The sequence below is a fragment of the Bubalus bubalis genome, chromosome 15, assembly GCF_019923935.1.
Source record: "Bubalus bubalis isolate 160015118507 breed Murrah chromosome 15, NDDB_SH_1, whole genome shotgun sequence".
NCBI classification, from domain to species: domain Eukaryota; kingdom Metazoa; phylum Chordata; class Mammalia; order Artiodactyla; family Bovidae; genus Bubalus; species Bubalus bubalis.
In genome coordinates, this window is record NC_059171.1 from 55929718 (window position 1) to 55951335 (window position 21618).

Sequence of the window (21618 nt, forward strand, 5' to 3'; positions counted from 1 at the left end):
ATTTAAATTATTTAAAACCACATAGTAAAAGAACATTATATAAAAAGGTCTATAAAATATCACAATGTTCAACATAAGAAAATCAACCAATGTAACACATCATATTAATAGAATAAAGGACAAAAATCATATGGTTGTTTTAATAGATGCAGAAAAAGCATTTGACAAAATCCAACACCTTTTCACAATAAAAGCATTCAACAAACTAGATATTGAAGGGGACTTCCTCAACCCGATAAGCCACATCTAAGAAAACCCAGAGCCAGTATCAGACCCAGTGGTGAAGTGTGAAAGCCTCGCCTAAGATTCAGAACAAGACGAGGATGTGTGGGAACTAACACAATCAGTCATAAAGTGGAAACAATACACCTGTTCACCAGCTGGTGAATGAAAACCAAAATGTGGTGCAACTCATACAGTGGAATAATATTCAGCCCTAAAAATATAAAGTACTGATTCATGAGACAAGGTGGATGAACTCTGTGAAGTAAAGTAAGCCAGATATGAGAGGTCACACAGTACGATTCCATTTACGTGAAACGTGCAGAAGAGGTCAACCCACAAAATGAAAATAATTATTGGCTGCCAGGGATTACGCGAAGGGAGGGATGGAGTGATGAAAATATTCTGAAAGACAGTGGAGATGGTCGCAGGACTCTGAACATACTAAAATCCACTGAATCATACCCTTTAAAAAAGGGTAAATTTTATGACATGTGAATTATATTTCAAAAGAAAAAAAATCATGGCTGGGGAAAAGGAAGACCAAAACATAAGAACAGCACACATGTGAAAAACACATCAACTAGGTAAGCTGCATAGACACCCATGATGTAACTAGCTTACTCCTGGAGGTCACTGTTCCACACAGCATCCTGTTTGCCAGACAACGTGTTACTTAACATACAGTTCAGGGGGGAAAGGATCAAAGGGTGCTCATTATAAAGAGATAAAGGCAGTTCAACTTCTATGTCATGTTGAATCAAGTTTCATCCTTTTCCCATGTAGCATACTACTAAATTAATTCAGAAACAGCCTATATTTATGTTAAGATAATAAGATATTTTACACATTATTCCCAGTGCTGCAGAAGATGTATATAAACTCAGCTTTTAAACCACCAGATTTGAGAGATAATAGTGTTAATATTATATTCAATTAGCAGTCTATGAAAACTCATAAAAGAAGGTTGTTCTCCACTACTACTGATACAGACAATTCAAAATTTAAAAAGTAAACAGGTCCATGGAGCAGAACTTATCAGACCTTCCGTCTTTTCTACACTGGAAACAACTGACTGCTGAACTTGCCACCGGAGCTTTTGTTTCCTAATTAACAGGACTGATATGTTTTCACCTTTAAAGGCCTTACAGCTCCCCAGAGTAATCAATCTCCTGCAGCTCAATTACTGCACCAAGAACACACCAGTCGGTGCCGGGACGTGCACGACAGTGGCGGGGGCACAGAGGTATGAATATGCATCAGCTCTAAGTGGCTGATCGAATCATCAGAGAGGGTCATGAGAACTTGCAGCAAAATAATGAGAAGAATTAATCACTGCAGATTCACAAGGCACTCAGGAAGCCAATGTGCTTTTCATGTGTGCACATTGGAGTTAAAGTGAAGGAGAAATTGGCTTTCAGCCAACTATGAATTGATTCACATTCCTCAAAATGGAGGTTATCCTTATAAGTAAGGGAAAACCTAACTCTATTTCCAATAACATGTCAATTACAGTGATGCCGGGCTAACTAAACATTGAAAGTCAACAGATTCATAAATTCACAGGGTTGGAATCCTTTTCAGGGGCACCCACACTGTGTACGTTTCATTAGAACATCAGACAGAATTACAAGGTCGCATAAATGAGCTATAACTTCATATAAACAAGGATTTTTATTATGAAGATCATTACACATGCCAATGGATGTAAATACATTGACTTTTTTGCCAATCTATTGATCAATTACTTAAAAAACTGGCTTGATAGCTACATTTTTATTTATGCTAAATTTTCTAAATCACTATTAATTTTATCACTTGAACAGTACGTTAAGCAAGCACATTCAAGAACAGTTGTACCCAATGGACGCAGGATGTATTTTATATCTGAAAGATATGCAATTAACTCAATTATAATTAAATATAACAGTTATCTTTTATAATTCCCATCATCTCAATGAAATACTATTTGGACAATACTACATTTACTTGTCATCCAAATCTGATTACATATTAAAAACACTGAAATCAAAACATTTTCCACTTCTTTCAGCACATTATAGAGAGGATACTATATAAATGGATTGGTTCATTTATATCATAGCAACGATTAATAGTTAATATATATTACTAAGTGATTAATGATTAATTTTAATGATACCTTAAGAGTTTAAAATCAATGTAACAGACGTAGGCAGTAGTATACTCTTTTATGCACTGAAATTGAATTCCCAAATATAATGACACATTAACCAAATACTGTTAAGGTTTAGTAGAGATAAAATAAAACTTCTAAGAGAAGAGCCTTGTCTGTCACAGATAGTAACTGTCCACTCACGCTGCAAAGCATTTCAAAACTCAGAAAGACAAGAGATACATATCTGTTATAATAATTGACTAGAATTTTCTTTCATTGCTCATTTCACTCCAGTCACTAAAAAGCAATCTCCACATATATTTTCCTTTTTTTACTGGAGGATAATTGCTTTACACTGCTTCTGCTGTACAGCAGCGTGAATCAGCTGTATGTATACACATATCTTCTCCCTCTTGAACCTCCCTCCATCCCCCATCCCACCCCTTCATATATATTTTTAAAGGAACAGATGTAATAGTCCGAAATACCTCTAGAACACAGAAAAAAAAAAATCGAAGTAATTAACATTAAATCATTACAAAGCCTTTACACCAGGCTCATGTTTTGCCTTTTATTTTTTTCAGTTGCACTGCATAGCACGCACGATCTTAGTTTCCTGACCAGGGATTGAACCCGGGGCCCCGACAGTGAGCGTGCCAAATCCTAACCACTGGTCCACCAGGGAATTCGCTAAAGCTTATGCTTTAATAGGACAGTCTTAAATTGAAATTCCTTCCAATTTTAGACATCATTTTAACTAGTTTTACTTTTTCTATTCCCCAGGCTACCGAAGCAAATTATGAAAAGGAGGGGAAAGAAGACTGGCAAAGTGAGTGAGTGAGAAGGGTGTGTCTTGAGTGGCCGGTGGGGATGCACATGCACAGCATTGGGGACCAAGCCACACTCTGGATTGGCTGCGGAGCCATGGGCCTGTGCAGACCGGGCTCACTGCTCCTGATGGAAGAGAGTACCTGTTGACCAAGATGGCCCAAGTCATCAAGGAGAAAGAGGCTCAGGATTTAACATAAAACAAAACACATTTCTGAAATACCTTCATCATTCTTACAGATTTCAATGTTACCAGGAAAAGACTGTGTAACAATTAACTTATCTGGAATAGTTATTTCCTTACTCTCAGAAAAATGAAGCAAGATGATGGCAGAACTCCAGAAATTTTTCAGCACTGGTTAATTAACATAATACTTTGAAAACATGACATCCTAAAGATCACTGCAGCTTTCTGCAACACATTAAGTCAGAACCACAAATGTTACATTCATCTCTATTCCATGTTTCAAACAGTCAAATCTGAATAAATAGGTTACAAGACAGGAAAAAAAAAAACAGCTGAGAAACTGATGTGAAAGGATTTCATTAGGCCTGTGAGACAATCCAGGCACATCCATGGTTAAGAAGTATAAACAGATGTCCTTGCAGCCAACCTACCCTGGCGAGGCCTGGCCTCCCATGCAGCGCCCATGCCGGCACCTGAAGCCCAACTCTCTCCGTTTCCCATTAGCTCTCTGCTCTGCTCTCTGATTAATTGCCGTGTCCAGTTCCTTACCTTTATTAGCCATTAACTGCCTTCCACTTCAGACACTAATCTTTCAACCCCTGGCAGTAGTTACCTGAGTGATGCTTGATAATACCTTGCCTTACTGAGGTTAAGTTTTCAGGGACTTCTATAGCACAAATTAAAATATACATAACCACAAGAAATAAAGTGTATATCCCACCGACCACCTGGCCTTTATCCAAGGGTGAAAGTGAAGTCGCTCAGTCGTGTCTGACTCTTTGCGACCCCATGGACTGTAGCCTACCAGGCTCCTCCGTCCATGGGATTTTCCAGGCAAGAATACTGGAGTGGGTTGCCATTTCCTTCTCCAAATTATCCAAGGGCACCTACTCCACTGTTGACTGAGCTGGTACTTCTCGGGGTATGGATGAAAGGTTCGGGGATAAGGATGATGTAGATAGATCCTACTGCTGCTGAACTGAACCAGTTTAGTCAAAAGGATCTCAGCACGAGTGCTGATATTTCAGCTGCAGATGCAGGAAACGTAAACGCTCTGCCCTGACTGACAGAGGGAGGGTGTATACAGGGGGCAGGATGGGGGCAGGGCCGGCTGTGGACAGTGCACCCAGAGTGCCTTCTCAGCCAACAAGAGGGAACACAGACAAAGGGGAACACGGAATCATGGTTTGTTTTTATTAGGGGTTTTACAGTTTTTAAGGCAAAATATTGAAAATAAATTGTCTATTAACAGAGTAACATTTAAATTATTTCCTTGTGTAACATGCTGCCACCTGGTGGCCAGATAAAAGTTACAGCATCTGTTAGGTGAGAATTCAAAATAAATAGAAGTATCTCAGTGGAAACAGTGTCAGACTTTATTTTTTTGGGCTCCAACATCACTGCAGATGGTGACTGAAGCCATGAAATTAAAAGACGCTTACTCCTTGGAAGGAAAGTTATGACCAACCTAGATAGCATATTCAAAAGCAGAGACATTACTTTGCTAACAAAGGTTCGTCTAGTCAAGGCTATGGTTTTTCCAGTAGTCATGTATGGATGTGAGAATTGGACTGTGAAGAAAGCTGAGCACCGAAGAATTGATGCTTTTGAACTGTGGTGTTGGAGAAGACTCTTGAGAGTCCCTTGGACTGCAAAGAGATCCCACCAGTCCATTCTAAAGGAGATCAGTCCTGGGTGTTCTTTGGAAGGAATGATGTTAAAGCTGAAACTCCAGTACTTTGGCCACCTCATGCAAAGAGCTGACTCATTGGAAAAGACTCTGATGCTGGGAGGGATTGGGGGCAGGAGGAGAAGGGGATGACAGAGGATGAGATGGCTGGATGGCATCACTGACTCGATGGACGTGGGTTTGGGTGAACTCTGGGAGCTGGTGATGGACAGGGAGGCCTGGCGTGCTGTGATTCATGGGGTCGCAAAGAGTTGGACACGACTGAGCGACTGAACTGAACTGAACTGATTTCAGTTTTACTTAGACATCCAGAATAGATGTTAAAGGGCAAAGTGCCCTGTAAAATAAGCGACTCTTTGGTTCTCCCTGAGAACTGGGAAAAGGAACTAGAGTGTTGCTGAATTCTCATCTCCATTGCTTAATCAATGCCATGGACAATACTGGTGTTCATTTGCCAAAGCTTATATTAACCCATATTTACCAAGTATTTACTGTATGGGTGGGACACTATGCTAAGTGATTTACACAGGTTCTCATTATTTCTGAAAAGAAGTTCAAAATATGTGTAAAAATGAGGAAGTTAATTTTGTGAGTTGAATCTGTACCTGCAAGCTTGTTAGCAGAACAGAAGGTGGGGCTCTGAAGCAGGCTTGGGGGTGGGTGTCAAAGGCCAGTGTCGCCTCTTACCACATGCGACCTCTCTGTAAAACAGGGGCCACGACGATGCCTACGCCATAGACTTGTTGGAGGAAGAAGGTTAAGCACTGAGACCAGCGCCTGGCTTGTAGGTACACCTTGGCGCAGCTCCCACCACAAGGATATGAGGGCAAGATAGCTATGGGAACCACAGGAACAGCAGGGACATAGCAGCAGGACCCCTGGTGAATTAAAACATCCTGATTAAATAAAACCAAGTATCAAAAGGTAAACTAGCAACACATAATGTGTACACAGTGAGCCCTCAAGAAGAAAGTGCACTGAGATACGACTCTGATATTATGCAGAGATAGGACAGTCTTGTGAAAAGGATATCAGCTAGAATTCAAGATGGGGCAGTTTACACATGAACCTTCTTCAAATCCTGTGACTGATTCTGTCTGCTTTAGCTTCAAGGGGAGAGGCCTCCCACACACAATGACTCCTAACTGTTTCACGGACACCCCCCGTAGGGGCCACCCCTGGGGGGATGAGTGAGGAAGGAGGCGGCCACTGGCAGGAGAACCAGGGCACAGCCCCCATTCCACAGTAGAGCCATTCTGCTCTTCTTTCCTTCATCTAGTTTCCTGTGTTCTATTAGAAGAGAGAACAGCTGCTGAATCTACTGACCTGTAATATTCTCACTGTACAAACACCACAGACTGAGCTGCAAAAGGAGAAACGACTTGCCCAAGAACAGGCAGGCAACACTGGAGCAGAAGCAGGATGAAGATCCTGCCCACATTTATCCTCTTTTTATTACGATTTCTTATCTTCACTACAACTCAAAGGAATTTTCATTTATTTTGCTTACATGGCCATTAAAACTAAACATAAAAAGCACACACTTCTCATATCCTTAAAAAACCTTCTAGCTAGCTAGAAGTTGTTTTGGATGGCTAAGTTTGTTTCTGTGTTACTTATAACACAGAGATGTATTTAATTCTGTGGTTAATTTAGTTCTTCCATTCAACAAGCATGCTGAACACCTGAATTATACCAGGCACTGAGCATGCAGTCACATCCTCAGGTACATGCACGTTTTGATCTCAAGGATGTGGTAACACAGGACAGATGTAAACCCAAGATTGGAACACAGCACAGAAACTTCCACAAGAGTTGTTCAGAAGGGGTAATGTGGCATGACTTACTTACTAAGGATAAGTAAGTTCCCACTCATTTTTAAGAAAAATCAGGGGAGGAAAGACCACCCTGCACAGAGGGGCAGATTTTAAGCTTAGTTAACGTGGAAGCTGGGGACAGTGAGCCATGGGAGATGAGGATAAAGAGGTGCCCAGGGAACTCTGAAAAGGGAAGAAGTCTGGGGACAAAATCAGAGGGTAGTTTAGAGGAGGAGTTAAGAGGAGGCAAGGCTGGTGAAAGGAAGGCCAGTAAGGAGTTTAGGACAATAATCAAGGTAAGAGGTGAAGGCCTGACAAATTGTAACAGTGGCAACCAGAATAGAAAGCAAAGATCAAACTTTATATCTCCTCTTGAGAAATTAATAGGACTTGATAAAGAACAGGAATAAGATGATAAGATGTTTAAGGATGACTCCATTTTTGGCTTAAGTGACTGAGATGGAAGGGTGTATCGTGAATCAGGTTTTAAGGAGGGAATGCAAAGTGTATTTTAGACACATGGAACTCTACTGCTGATGGGAAAGCCTTGAGGGCTGGTGATCTATAGAGTTGTATGAGTGTTTAAGTGTGTGACATGCACATAGCAGCATGACTGTCTTCAGAAATGTCTAGCTCCCCTGGTTTAGAAGTAGAGAAATTGGATGTAACTTTGAAAAGTTAGTCTGGTTCTGATCATTCCTGAAGTTCCCTAGGATGATGGCCAAAGAGGGGGGTGGGGGGTGGGGGGAGTGGGGGAAAGAGGAGAAACCTTCTAATCTTTGGAAGGGAGCAGTAAACATTTATTACACTAAACCCCCCTAGAGCAATGCTGGAAACTTGCTAAGGTCAGGTCAGATTTACAGTGAAAAGCCCTGTGGAGAGTACATCATTCGAAATGCCAGGCTGGATGAAGCACAAGCTGGAATCAAGATTGCTGGGAGAACTATCAATAACCTCAGATATGCAGATGACAACACCCTTATGGCAGAAGCGAAGAAGAATTAAAGAGCCTCTTGACGAAAGTGAAAGAGGAGAGTGAAAAAGTTGGCTTAAAGCTCAACATTCAGAAAACTAAGATCATGGCATCCGGCCCCATCACTTCGTGGCAAATAGATGGGGAAACAATGGACACAGTGAGAGACTTTATTTGGGGGGGCTCCAAAATCACTGCAGATGCTGACTGCAGCCAGGAAATTAAAAGACACTTGCTCCTTGGAAGAAAAGCTATGACCAACCTAGACAGCATATTAAGAAGTAAAGACACTATTTTGCCAACAAAGGTCTGTCTAGTCAAAGCTATGATTTTTCCAGTAGTCATGTACTGATGTGAGAGTTGGATTATAAAGAAAGCTGAGCGCCAAAGAATTGATGCTTTTGAACTGTAGTGTTGGAGAAGACTCTTGAGAGTCCCTTGGACTGCAAGGAGATTAAACCAGTCAATCCTAAAGGAAATCAGTCCTGAATATTCATTGGAAGGACTGATGCTAAAGCTGAAACTCCAATACTTTGGCCACCTGATGCGAAGAACTGACTCACTGGAAAAGACCTTGATGCTGGGAAAGACTGAAGGCAGGAGGAGAAGGGGACAAGAGAGGATGAGATGGTCAGATGGCATCACTGACTCAATGGACATGAATTTGAGTAAGCTCTGGGAGTTGGTGATGGATAGGGAAGCCTGGTGTGCTGCAGTCCATGGGGTCGAAAACAGTCGGATATGACTGAGCGACTGAAGTGAACTGAACGACCCTGTGGAACTCACAACACTGAGTACAGGGCTAAGGGGACAGCAAACCCCTCAGTTTACACCCACAGTCCAGCTCTACGAAACACCTGTTCTGCCACTTACAACACAGCCCAAGGCAAGGAAGGTGTCATCTCATTTGGAATTCAGTCTGTAGATCTCCAAGTACCAGGAGCGGACACCAGTATTAACAAGAGGCCTTGAAACTGGTCTTCTTGGTTACTGAAGTCTTATCGTCACAGGCTTCCCCCCAAGACACAGAAATCCACTGATCCTTCAGGTTAGATGTCCTGGCAGATGACTACAACCTGTCTCTGGGTTAGCATGCTGTGTTTTCACTTATTATCTTGGCTCTTATCTTTAGTACTTCAGCAACTAAGTCAGGAATTTCCAGCCCTGATTTTTCAATAGTTTAAGATATTTTTAATTACTAAACTTTTGCCTCAATTTTTTTTGACATCTTTAGAAAGTTGGCCTGCTGCTTCTGGGAAGGGGTACTTGTTCTCGCCTGCTGTAATCTTTGAGGCAGTTATTCCTGGGTCTATAAAAAACCCTTTCAAACCACAAAGACTCCAGGTAACTACCAGAGGGAGCTCCCAATCAAAGGATAAGCCAGTCTATTCATCAGTGTTTGCAAGAATCTCACAGGTTTTAGAACACTTAGGGCAAAGAAGGTTTTGGACAGAATTCCACCTACAGATTAACAAGCGGGACCAAAGCAGAAGTTGACTAAAGACTGCAGCCAGAGGAGAAGGGCTAAAGAAATTAAGGAAATACTTAACCATCCACATTTACCTACTGTGTGTGGAAAAAACTGTGCTAGATATTTGGAGATGCCAAGATAAAAAGATGGTCTACGTTTTCAAGGAATTCTGTCCTTACGTTGAGCCAGAGTGAAAAACAAGAGTCATGACAGTCATGAGAGTGTGAAGATAAAGCCATGACCAGAATGACACAGGAATGAATAAGCACAGAGAAACAAGCACATAGGGGGACTGTGTGGATGGTGGGTGATGGTGGAGGGCGGGGTGTGTGTGTGTCCCGTGTCACAGCATTCCATGAGGGGCAAGGAGACTCAACGACATAATTGAAGGCTCAGGTTGGAAAGGGGGCATTTCAAGTGCCGAGAAAACTTTCTGTGGATGCACTCCCACTTTAACATGAAGAGTGAGGAGGGAAGGACTGGCAAATGAAGGGCCTGTCTTCCAAGCCAAGGAGTGTGATTCTGAAGTGGTGGGGAAACACTGGAGGGTTTTAATTTCAATTTTCCTTTTTTAGAAAGGTGTTACAGGCAAGAGTGTGGAAGACTGAAAAATGAAGATGGGGAGTCCAGTTAGGAAGCTATCATAGAAGAGGACAGTGTGGAGAGATACTTAAATTAATAGGCAGAAATAGTAATACACATGTGGAGAGCAACACATAGTAACTGAGTGTGAAGAGGCAGGGAAGGGGGGTGCTCTGGGATACAGGAAAGCGGACTTCGCAGACTAGAGGAGAGAAGGCGCAGCAGCGGTCCAAGTGGAGCTGGACACACAGTCTAAGAAGGGTATTCCTGGATTCAGGTGATAATTTCAACATGGAAATAACAGACAGTAAAGAAGTCTGGGAGGCACAGATAAAAAGAAGATTATGATATCATGAGCTAAGAAAAAAGAAAGTTTATAGAAGACTGAGTGGTCGGAAGTACCACATACCCCCCAGGGACTGTTAAAGTTAAGAAGAGAAAAGATTTGTTAGGTGAGGCAACTAGGAGGTCCCAGCAAGACCCCGGGTGTGATGGCTGAAGTCAGACTGGGAACCTAGCTCTGAAAAAGAATGAGGAAACAGAGTGTGGTGCGCAGGCTGCTCACCGCAGTGGCTTCTCGTGCAGCAGAGCACAGGGTCTAGGCCCATAGGCTTCAGCAGTTGCAGCTCTCGGGCTCCGGAACACAGGCTCAGTAGTTGGGGTACACAGACTTGATTGCTCCATGGCATGTGCAATCTTCCCAGACCAGGGATCAAACCCGTGTCCCCTGCATTGGCAGGTGGATTCTTATCCACTGTGCCTCCAGAGAAGGCCCCTTTTTGTGTGACTATAGATGATACTGTATTTTAAATTTTGGTGTTCATTGTAGATATATGGAAATACAGTAGATTTTAAAAATATGCCTTGTATACTATGAACTTGCGGAACTAACTTACTAGCTCTAGTTTATTTTGTAAATCCCTTGGCCAGAGGACTGGAAAAGGTTAGTTTTCATTCCAATCCCAAAGAAGGGCAATGTCAAAGAATGTTCAAACTACCACACAAGTATATTCATTTCACATGCTAGCAAGGTAATGCTAAAAATCCTTCAAGCTAGACTTCAACAGTACATGAACAGAGAACTTCCAGATGTACAAGCTGGATTTAGAAAAAGCAGAGGAACCAGAGCTACCAGAGATCAAATTGCCAACATCTGTTGGATCACAGAAAGCAAGGGAATTACACACAAACACATACTTCTGCTTCACTGACTATGCTAAAGCCTCTGACTGTGGAAAACTCCTAAAGAGATAGGAATACCAGACCACCTTACCTGCTTCCTGAGAAACCTGTATGCAGGTCAAGAAACAACAGTTAGAACCAGACATGGAACAATGGACAGGTTTAAAATTGGGAAAAGAATATATCAAGGCTGTATACTGTCACTCTGCTTATTTAACTTATATGCAGAGTACATCATGCAAAATGCCAGGCTGGATGAATTACAAGCTAGAATCAAGGCTGCCAGGAGAAATATCAACAACCTCAGATATACAGATGATATCACTCTAATGGCAGAAAGCAAAGAGGAACTAAAGAGCCTCTTGAGGAAGGTGAAAGAGCAAAGTGAAAGAGCTGGCTTAAAATGCAACATTCAAAAAACAAAGATCATGGGATCAGGTCCCATCACTTCATGGCAAATTGATGGGGAAACGATGGACTTTATTTTTTTGGGCTCTAAAATTACTGTGGATGGTGACTGCAGCTATAAAATTAAAAGATGCTTGCTTCTTGGGAGAAAAGCTATGATAAACCCAGACAGCACATTAAAAAGCAGAGACAACACTCTGCCAACAAAGGTTTGTATAGTCAAAGCTATGGTTTTCCCAGTAGTTATGTACTATGGAAGAATTGGACCATAAAGAAAGCTGAGTGCCAAAGAATTGATGGTTTTGAACTGTGGTGCTGGAGAAGACTGTTGAGAGTCCCTTGGACAGCAGAGAGATCAAACCAGTCAATCCTAAAGGAAATCAACCTTGAACTTTCATTGGAAGGACTGATGCTGAAGCTGAAGCTCCAATACTTTTGCCACTTGATGCGAAAAGTTAACTCACTGGAAAAGACCCTGATGCTGAGAAAGACTGAAGGCAGGAGAAGGGGATGAGCAGGAGATAGTTGGATGGCATCAATGAATCAATGGACATGAGTTTGAGCAAATTCAGGGAGATAGTGAAGGACAAGGGAGCCTGGCGTGCTGCAGTTAAGGGGGTCACAAAGAATCGGACACGACTGAGAGACTGAACACCACCAAATTCTTGGGATTTCTACAGAGATAATCATATCATCCACAAATATAAACAACTTATTCCATCCTTTGTGAGCTGTATGCCTTTATTTCATGCCTTTATGCCATGTACTTATATCTTCTGGAAGGAACAAAACTGAAGAACACAACTTTCTGGATTGCCACTTACTCTCAAACCCAATCTGAGGTATATGAGGCAAAAATAAACCAAGGGAACCCCTGCTGCATCATTCCTCAGATCCCAGGGTCTCTAGCTGGTTGGCCTTTTTCTTGCCACCTTTCTGTCTTCTTATAATTGTTTTACATATAATGCTCAGAGTTTTAGTCGTACTCAGCAGGAAAAGTAGGTGGGAAGTCATTCTACTCCATGTTCTCAGATGCAGGAGTCCTTTGGTTATTATTTTCATGTTCAATTAGTTTCTAAGTTGTATACAGATTCAAGTTTGATTTCCTTTGGATCATAGAATGGACTTCCATCTTCTTATTTTGTCATGAAACATTTTTAGCTTTTAGGTAAGATCTCACATGTTATATTATGCAATGCTTATCTATGAATCCTTTAAAAATGGAATTTAAAAAGATTATCTCTTAATATCCTTCGCTTCTGAGAGGCAAATTAATTTACATGATTAAGAAAAGTGCTGTTCTCTCAAGAGTATGGACAATTCCTGCCCTGATCAAATTTAAACAATTATTTTCATTATTAACCACAGATACAGAATTTTTGTAATAATGCTGCCAAAACGTTAATGAAATATACTTCATTTAAATGTTCAGTCAAATGAGCAGTAATTTTCTACTTATAAATAAATACCTACTGTGACTTGTTAAAAATAAGAAAATGAACACAAAGGCTTCAGAGTTAAAACTAGAAATTCAGAATTACTTTCCGGTAGTGGCTGTCTTGTCATTTGACTTCATAGGACAGCTCTTTCATAAAATACAGATAGTTCTGGTTTTAAGGTTCTCAAAATCAGCAGAAAATACACTGTTAATAATCAATAAGGATATGTTTCATATGTCTTGAAACCACCACAACACACTAGCCCCTCCAGTTTCAAATCCAACACCTCTAGGAAAGGAATGCATCACTGAAACAGGCAACTTTCTATTTTAAGTTAAACAAGAGGACAGAATGGATTTCTCTCTGGGTTTGCTGTGTAAAGTAAAACATTTTCATATGTCTTCAAGTTGCAATTAATTGGTAACACAGGTAAAGCATTAGTTGGAGCCTGTAAGAAACATATTAAGGACAATCACAGAGCACCTCACTAAAGTGGAGATTAGCAGGATATCTTACCCAAGAATTCTTCAGTGAAAATACCGATGCTGCTGAACTACTATGGTCAACTTCTGGGTTCAACAGGTAATTAGACGAGTATTATTCCTCATCAGTATGCACTCACTGTTTACTACGTGGGAGGCGCAGTGCTAGCTGTGGCCTAGGACCCTATCCTTAAAGCAAGTGCTTCTCCACTCATTTGCAGGATCCCTTTCTGCAGCTGCTTTTAAAATTCTTATGCAGAAGGCGGAAACTGCAGCATTACTCTGTACAAACGACATATTTTCTTAAGTCTCATTTCTCCTTTTTATGAACTAGAGGGTAGTCATACATTTACCTTAGAGAGGATTAACTGCCTACTCCTGCATGTGTAGTAAATAAATACCATATCCCACATACACAAAGCACAGAAAAATATGCTGTGTTCAGAAAACTTCCACAGTTCAGGCTGACAACAGAAATAATTGAGATACCACAAGTCTTAGTTATTAAATATGGCAGAATTCCCATGTTGTATATAATGTTACATAGCAATAACGCTTCCTCTATTTAAGCAGAAGTGGATGCAAACAGCTACAAATGTTTAGTGTCTTGAAACACTTCCAAATTTCATTACTGTTCTTTTTTTTCCCTCTTCAGCCACATTAAAGAAGATTTTAGGGAAAGTATATACAAAGTATATACCTGTTAAATCATTCTGACTTCAAGAGAAGGCTCAGAATATAATTTAAGAATCTGATATAACATGAATGTTACAAGGTATTTCAAAGGAAAGAAATTTTCTACTTTCAACAACTGTCTGTGTGTAAAAAGCTTATGGGGTATAACCAACAAATGATTAACAAATGACTGCTATTATGTAGAATGATAAACATTTTTAAAAGGCCTTTTATTTACCTCTTCTACATTAGAAGCAGTCTTAGCAGAAGTTTCCATGAAGATAAGTCCGTGTTCTCGTGCAAAAGCTTCACCTTCTTCTTTTTTTACTTCTCTTCTAGATTCTAAATCACTGAACATGGGAAAGAAAGGGCTCAGTTATCAACCAACACAGTACAATTGGATTCAAAGTTATGCTGACCATTTTTCCAATTAATTTTTCACACATAATAATCAACTGCATTATCCTTCATATTATGAAAGTCAAAGTGCACACTGCTGAGCTTCAAAGAACTAACAATCCAAGCAGAAAGATTCTAAGTTAGAGTCTTAGAATGCTAAAACCAGAGAAACTCAAAGGGAACATCAAGCCTCAAATCCCACCTTTGAGTCCAGCAGGTTCCAAAAGAAGGGAACTATCTTACTCAACATAATGAGAGAGCAAAATTACACTAGACTCCTCATCCATCAGCCAGATTCAGAGTCTGAATATGATTAAAAATTAGTCACACAATCCTCAGAAACTATAGGAAGTTGACTGATAACATTCAAAGTACTACTGAAACATTAATTATTCATCCTAGTTGGTTTAATTCCCAATAAAACTGTTAATGAAAGAAGAGAGAGAGAAAAATAGAAGTCTAATTTAGAAATTTTGGACAAAAGTACGGTATTCATTTTTATCATACTGGAATTGTATTATTAGTTAAGGTAGGGGTAAAAAGTAGCTGTCTCTTCTTCAAGTATGTTTTATTGTTTAAAAAAAAAATTAAACTCAGTCTGAATAACTGGATGAAGATAATCTATCTAACTGAAATCTGGGGCCCTCCTGTGTGCTAAGCCATTTCCAGGATATGGGGACAGACCACTCTTCAAATCAGACATAGAACACCTCGCCCCCACCCACCCCGGCCACCTCATGGAGCTTATATTCTAGCAGGAATAAAAAATAATGGTTGGGGCACACCCTCAACAGTGATACGGCAGTGTGCTACTGAAATTCAGCTCCCTTATCTGACAATCATTCTTAAGACTTTTGTTATCTGAAATTAGCCTTAAATTACACAAAATCTTCAAGCAAATACTTTCCCTTAACTGCCCTTCATCCCATTTTATGTGTATCAGTTCAGTTCAGTTGCTCAGTCGTGTCCTACTCGTGCGATCCCATGAACCGCAGCACGCCAGGCCTCCCTGTCCATCATCAACTCCCAGAGTCCACCCAAACCCATGTCCATTAAGTCGGTAATGCCACCCAGCCATCTCATCCTCTGTCGTCCCCTTCTCCTCCTGCCCTCAATCTTTCCCAGCATCAGGGTCTTTTCCAATGAGTCAGCTCTTCGTTCCAGGTGGCCAAAGTATTGGAGTTTCAGCTTCAACATCAGTCCTTCCAATGAACATCCAGGACTGATCTCCTTTAGGATGGACTGGTTGGATCTCTCTGCAGTCCAAGGGACTCTCACGAGTCTTCTCCAACACCACAATTCAAAAGCATCAATTCTTCGGCGCTCAGCTTTCTTTATAGTCCAACTCTCACATCCATACATGACCACTGGAAAAACCATAGCCTTGACTAGATAGATCTTTGTTGGCAAAGTAATGTCTCTGCTTTTTAATATGTTGTCGAGGTTGGTCATAACTTTCCTACCAAGGAGTAAGCGTCTTTTAATTTCATGGCTGCAATCACCATCTGCAGTGATTTTGGAGCCCAGAAAAATAAAGTCAGCCACTGTTTCCCCATCTATTTGCCATGAAGTGATGGGACCAGATGCCATGATCTTACGTTTCTGAATGTTTGTATATGCCACGTTTCATTTAAATAATCCCTTATTTGGGGATATTTCAAGTTACTCACAAGTTTTCCCTACCAGTATCTCTGATGATGTCTACATTTACAAATGTTATATTAGCAGAGGGTTAAGGATGTGTACATATAAGGGGTTGCTGGAACGAAAGAAAGTGGCACTTCAGTGTTCAGTTCTGTTTTAGCACTCATTTCTTCAGTTTTCCAGGCATAAAATCATATTGTTGTCTTTGACTTTTCATCCCATTAAACCCACTCAAATCACTTTTACTACTTAAGTATCTTTCTTTCCTAAACCATTTTCTTAACTTATGCTTTCTTGTTTAGGGTATTCTAATCCTTTAACTATTAAAAACTTTCATCTTTGTAGACTCTGCTTTTTAATTGCTTGTATAATCAATTCCAAATGCCACAGTTAAGAAAAATCTATGTCATGTGTCATTCTGACTAGGTCACTATCGTTCTCAAATGGTTCCACTGGCTCCCTACAGCTTAATTCACCTAACTCAAAAAGGGCTTACTCTCTGTCTCCAGGTTTACCCCAATTCCCCTTATCTGATAATAATCCCATTTATCTCTGTTCATTGCCCATTCACTCTTTGAATGTCATACATATTTTTTTCTTAGTTTCTTCCCTAAAAAGTCTTTCCACAGCTAGTGTATCCTAAAGAACTACCCTTCTACAATCATTAGAAACATGTTTGGTATACACTATATTTTGCTCTTGCTTTTCACAACTCAGCTACAGGCAGCAACCAAATTTAAGCCACCTAAGTGGCTTCCCTGGTGGTTCAGTGGTAAAAAGCTGGCCTGCCAATGCAGGGTTAGCTCCCTGGGTTGGGAAGATCCCCTGGAGAAGGAAATAGCAACCCACTCCAGTGTTCTTGCCTGGCAAATCCCATGGACAGAGGAGCTTGGTGGGCTATAGTCCATGGGGTCCCAAGAGAGTCGGACATGACTTACTGACTAAACAACAAGCTGCCCCAGTCTCGTTTTAGACACAAGGAAAACACTGGTAAAAGTGTGAAAATTTTCTTTGTTCCTCAAATATTCTCCTCTTATTATTTCACACATCATCACTGAATGGTAGTATGAAAACTTCCATATTACTGAATACAAAGACCAAAGCTTCCCTTCAATAGCCTTAATCTTAAAAGAGGAGAATGACAGAATCAATCCCCATGGATATGGAGGGACAACTGTATGTTCTCTTAACAGCAAACCTCAATTAAAATAACACTAAAAAAATTTAATCTACTCAGTATAATATTTACTTGTTATGTTACTTTTTAAAAAACAGCTTTATAGCAATATAACTAACATTAAAAAAACACACATTTAATAGAAAACTTGATGAGTTTGATATGTGTATACCCTGTGAAGCCACCATTCCCCCACTGTAATTCACCTTTTCCTTCCCCTGTGCCCTAGGCAACTAATGATCTGCTTTCTGCTACTAAAGAATAGTCTGCATCTGCTAGGGTTTTATATAAATGGAACAACATAACATGTCTCCTTTTTCATCTTTTTTCTCCGGTAAATACTTAGGAGTGAAATGGCTAAGTGGTATAACAAATGTGTGTTTATTTTCTAAAGAAACTCCTGAATTGTTTTGCAAAATCATTGTATGATTTTATTTTCCCACCAGCAGTATGAGAGTTTCAATTTCCTCTAAATCCTTGACAATACTTGTTAAGTTGATCATTCTCTAAGTAATGTTTGACAAAATCAGAATCCCTAAAATTTCATATGCTTTCTTCTAGAGTTTTTTTTTAATACCTTTAGCTCTTACATTGAGGTCTATAATCCATTTCCAGTTAATTTTTGTATATGGTGTGAGGTAAGGATCAAGGTTAATTTTTTGCACATGGCTATACAATTGTTCCAGCACCATTTGGAGAAAAGATTACCTCTTCCCCTACTGAACCATGGCATCTTTATCAAAAAACAAACTATATACATATAGATTGACTTCTGATTTCTCACTCTGTTTCACTGATCTATGTCTATCTATGCCAATATCAGACTTATTACAGTAGTTTTACAATAAATCTTGAGGTCACTTTACTGAAACCAGCAAATCCTCCAATATTAGCTATTCTATGACCTTCACGTTTTCAAAAAAATTTTTAAATCAGCTTGTCAATTTCTACCTGCTTAAAAAAGACTGAAGCATTTTGATTGGGATTACAATGAATCTGCAGATTAATTTGGGAAAAGATGACATCTTAAAAATATTTATTTTCCAATCCATGAACATGGTATATCTCTCCATTTATTTAGATTTATTTTTTGGACTAAAACATTCTACAGATAAGAAAGCAGTCATCTAATAGAGGAAGTTTACAAAGACTATGATAACTACAGTTTAGAACTGGGAAATCAAACAGCTGTGAAAAAAATATATTTTTTGTTTAGGGATTACTTATTTTTTGAGACACAGCTGACATATAACACTGTAAGTTTAAGGGACACAATGTGCTGATTTGAAGCATTTATATAACACAATATGACTACCACTGTAGCATCAGCTAACACTTCCATCACATCATGTATCATTTTATTTTATGGTAAGAATGTTTAAGATCTCCTTTCACAGCACCTGGTACCCAGTGCAGTACTGTTAACTATAATCACAGTGCTGTACATGAGGAACCCAGAACTTACTCATCTTCTAACTACACGTCTGCACTCCTTTGACCAACATCTCCCCAGTCCATTTGTTTACACTACTCTCTCACTATCCCTTTAATATCTAAAGGATCTGTGGTGATGATACTCTTTTATTCCCAATATTAATAATGTATGTCTTCTTTTCTCAGTCTTCTCAAGAGCTAGCTTTTAGTTTTACTGGTTTTCTTTTTATTAACCTCCTTGTTTATTTTTGTTTACCTTAGGCTTAAATTGCTCTTATCTCTCTAGTTTTAATCTTACTTTACTTACCTTACTTTATCAGTAAGGTAAAGTTTAGGTTACTGATTTGAAACTCTTTCCTAATAAAAGTGTTTTGTGTTATAATCTCCCTCTAAGCACTGCTTTAACTGCACCCCTCAAGTTTTCAAGGATTGTAGATATATTAAAGAGAAACTAACTTATGAAAAACAGATACTAATGCAAGTAATTCTTGTCCATGGACATGCAAGCTGAGCCCTGGTGGAATACAGCTATCAGTCTGTGAATTTTGTTCAGTTTTGTATCCACCTGTAAATTCATTTCAGCATTCCTTATTTGATTATCAATGTGTGGTATTTTGAGTTCTCTTTTGAACCAACTGTATTATCTTACTGGTTCCCTCATTAATGGATGAAATAAATAAAAGCTTTGTTGTGTTCATTACCACGTAACAGTCATGCTTTTATTTTTCTTAAAATATTATCTTTTAATACTATTTTATAAACCTGAAGAATGAATGAATTCTGTATCTGCCAATTTAAAAACACTAGTTTTAATTGTTACCACTGTAATTTTCTACTAAATTAGTGAAAACTTTCCTACACTCTTAAACTTTTTAGAAACTATGGTCAAGAAACTTTTCTGATGTATTATACTATCATTTAAAACATAAACACAAGGACATTCACTGCAATTAACAATATCTAGAGATATAAAGTAAAATAAGATTGTAAAAACAATATTAAGATGACACTAATATGTAAGTCTTAGAGGTAAGCTTAAAAGTACTAAATATGGTATCTATTAAACAATATTATTAATAAAAGTGCTTCGGCCTTCAAGTGGAAATACACCTGATTAATCCATGTATTGCATTAATTCATATAATACATATTAAATAATTGAAAAAGGGAAAAATGTTTTTCTGAGTTCTGCAGATTGTTATTTCCACTGCCAAGTATTTTGGATAATACTGAACCTAGCCAGCAAACAAATCAGTGGGTTTTATTTTAAATTACTTATCAATGCAGGAGACCCAGGTTCAATCCCTGGGTCTGGAAGATCTCCTGGAGAAGGAAATGGCAACCTACTCCAGTATTCTTGCCTGAAAATCCATGGACGGAGAAGCGTATAAGACTACAGTCCATGGTGTTGCAAAGAGTTGGGCACAACTGAGTGAATTCACTTTCACTTTCAATCAGATAAAACGCCATAAAAATCTTCTTTAAAATACAGCTTCCAACAAAAACTATTTCAAATAATAATAAGTTCCAATAAAGCTTATGATCTGTATTTTAAAAGCCAAAAGAAACCTCTTAATATTATAAAAATTTCATAATTTAAGAAATCAATAACTTACATTTTGGACAATGTACAAGACAGGCACTTTAAGAGTTACCACATAAACAGCTATCCAGTCTTCACCATTATGCAATAAAGATTTAAAGATACAGTCTTTTTACCTTTTATTTCCAATAAGCATAATGACCATGTTGGAATTGGAATGCTGGCGGGCATCTTCTAACCAGGTTGTCAAGTGGTTGAATGTGTCTCTCCTAAACATAAATGATAATCCAATGACTATTTTCAAAGTATTTTCCCTAGTGCTGTACAATGAACAGTATACATTCCATTAAAGATTATTTTTAGCCATATGCAATGAAACAAGAAACAGATTTTAAGTACAATATCTGGAGTCACAGCTCAATGACTATAGTTCAGTTTAGGAATTAAATGTAACCCCACTTCAGGAAATTCCAATGTATAAATATCATTACCAACCAAACTGATCAACTTGGGATGCTTATTTATATGAGAGAAACTCAGTTACAGATTTCTGTAGGAAATTTAAATTTAATTCAAGATACACAGGTTTTAAAGCCAAGCAGTCAGGACATAAAGGCAAAGTTATACTTTTACTACTGATACTTAGAAAAATTCTCTGCATTGACCACTGAGCCGAACAATCCGCAAGTTCTCACCTTGTAATATCATACACTAGCAAAGCCCCTGCTGCTCCTCTGTAATATGACCGTGTGATGGAACGGAAGGACTCTTGCCCTGCCTGTGAGGAAAGAGGAAAAGGTTGAGAGTTCCCTTTAATAAGCAGTCCTCTCTACGTTTTCTTATTATTCATATGTGGAATATATGGACAGGGAGAGAATGAGTACATAAAGGAAAAGAAGAAATCCTAACTTCACTAGTCTTAGGAAAAAGTCACATAATACCACTACTGCTCAAGTCAACCAGACGCACATGCAATCCACACCCCCCACCCCCCAAAACAAGACCTCGAAACCTTTTTTGGCAATCCCTGACAACCCAATTTACTGAATGGCTTCACAATACATGAATCATTATTAGAACACAGAATGGACTCCTAGCAACTAAGCTCTGAAGACAAATTTGAAAGGAAGCAAATAACCCAGAGCCTCACATTTGAATTCAATAACCCACTCCCTGGGGCAGCTGTTGACACTAGAATAAATAAAGTCCATTGTAAATAAATGATGAATGACATCTTTACGCCCACCATCTGCTGGTGTAAAGGTTGTTGGAAGGCCAAGGATGCAGATTTTATCAGTTATATCATAAACTGCAGTGAGCTTTCAACA

General features: G+C 39.2%; 1 protein-coding gene across 2 annotated transcripts in view; it reads right to left on the bottom strand.

Annotated features, from left to right (window-relative positions):
- The window catches only part of RAB2A (RAB2A, member RAS oncogene family), a 69944-nt gene that overhangs the window by 3431 nt on the left and 44895 nt on the right, over positions 1-21618 (bottom strand). For both annotated transcript variants that reach the window (XM_025265363.2, XM_025265362.2), the window contains 3 exons: positions 20986-21068; positions 20467-20559; positions 14332-14443 (listed from right to left, as the gene is read on the bottom strand). In XM_025265363.2, the coding sequence (XP_025121148.1) occupies positions 14332-14443; positions 20467-20559; positions 20986-21068 (288 nt within the window). The remainder of the gene's footprint in view (positions 1-14331; positions 14444-20466; positions 20560-20985; positions 21069-21618) is intronic.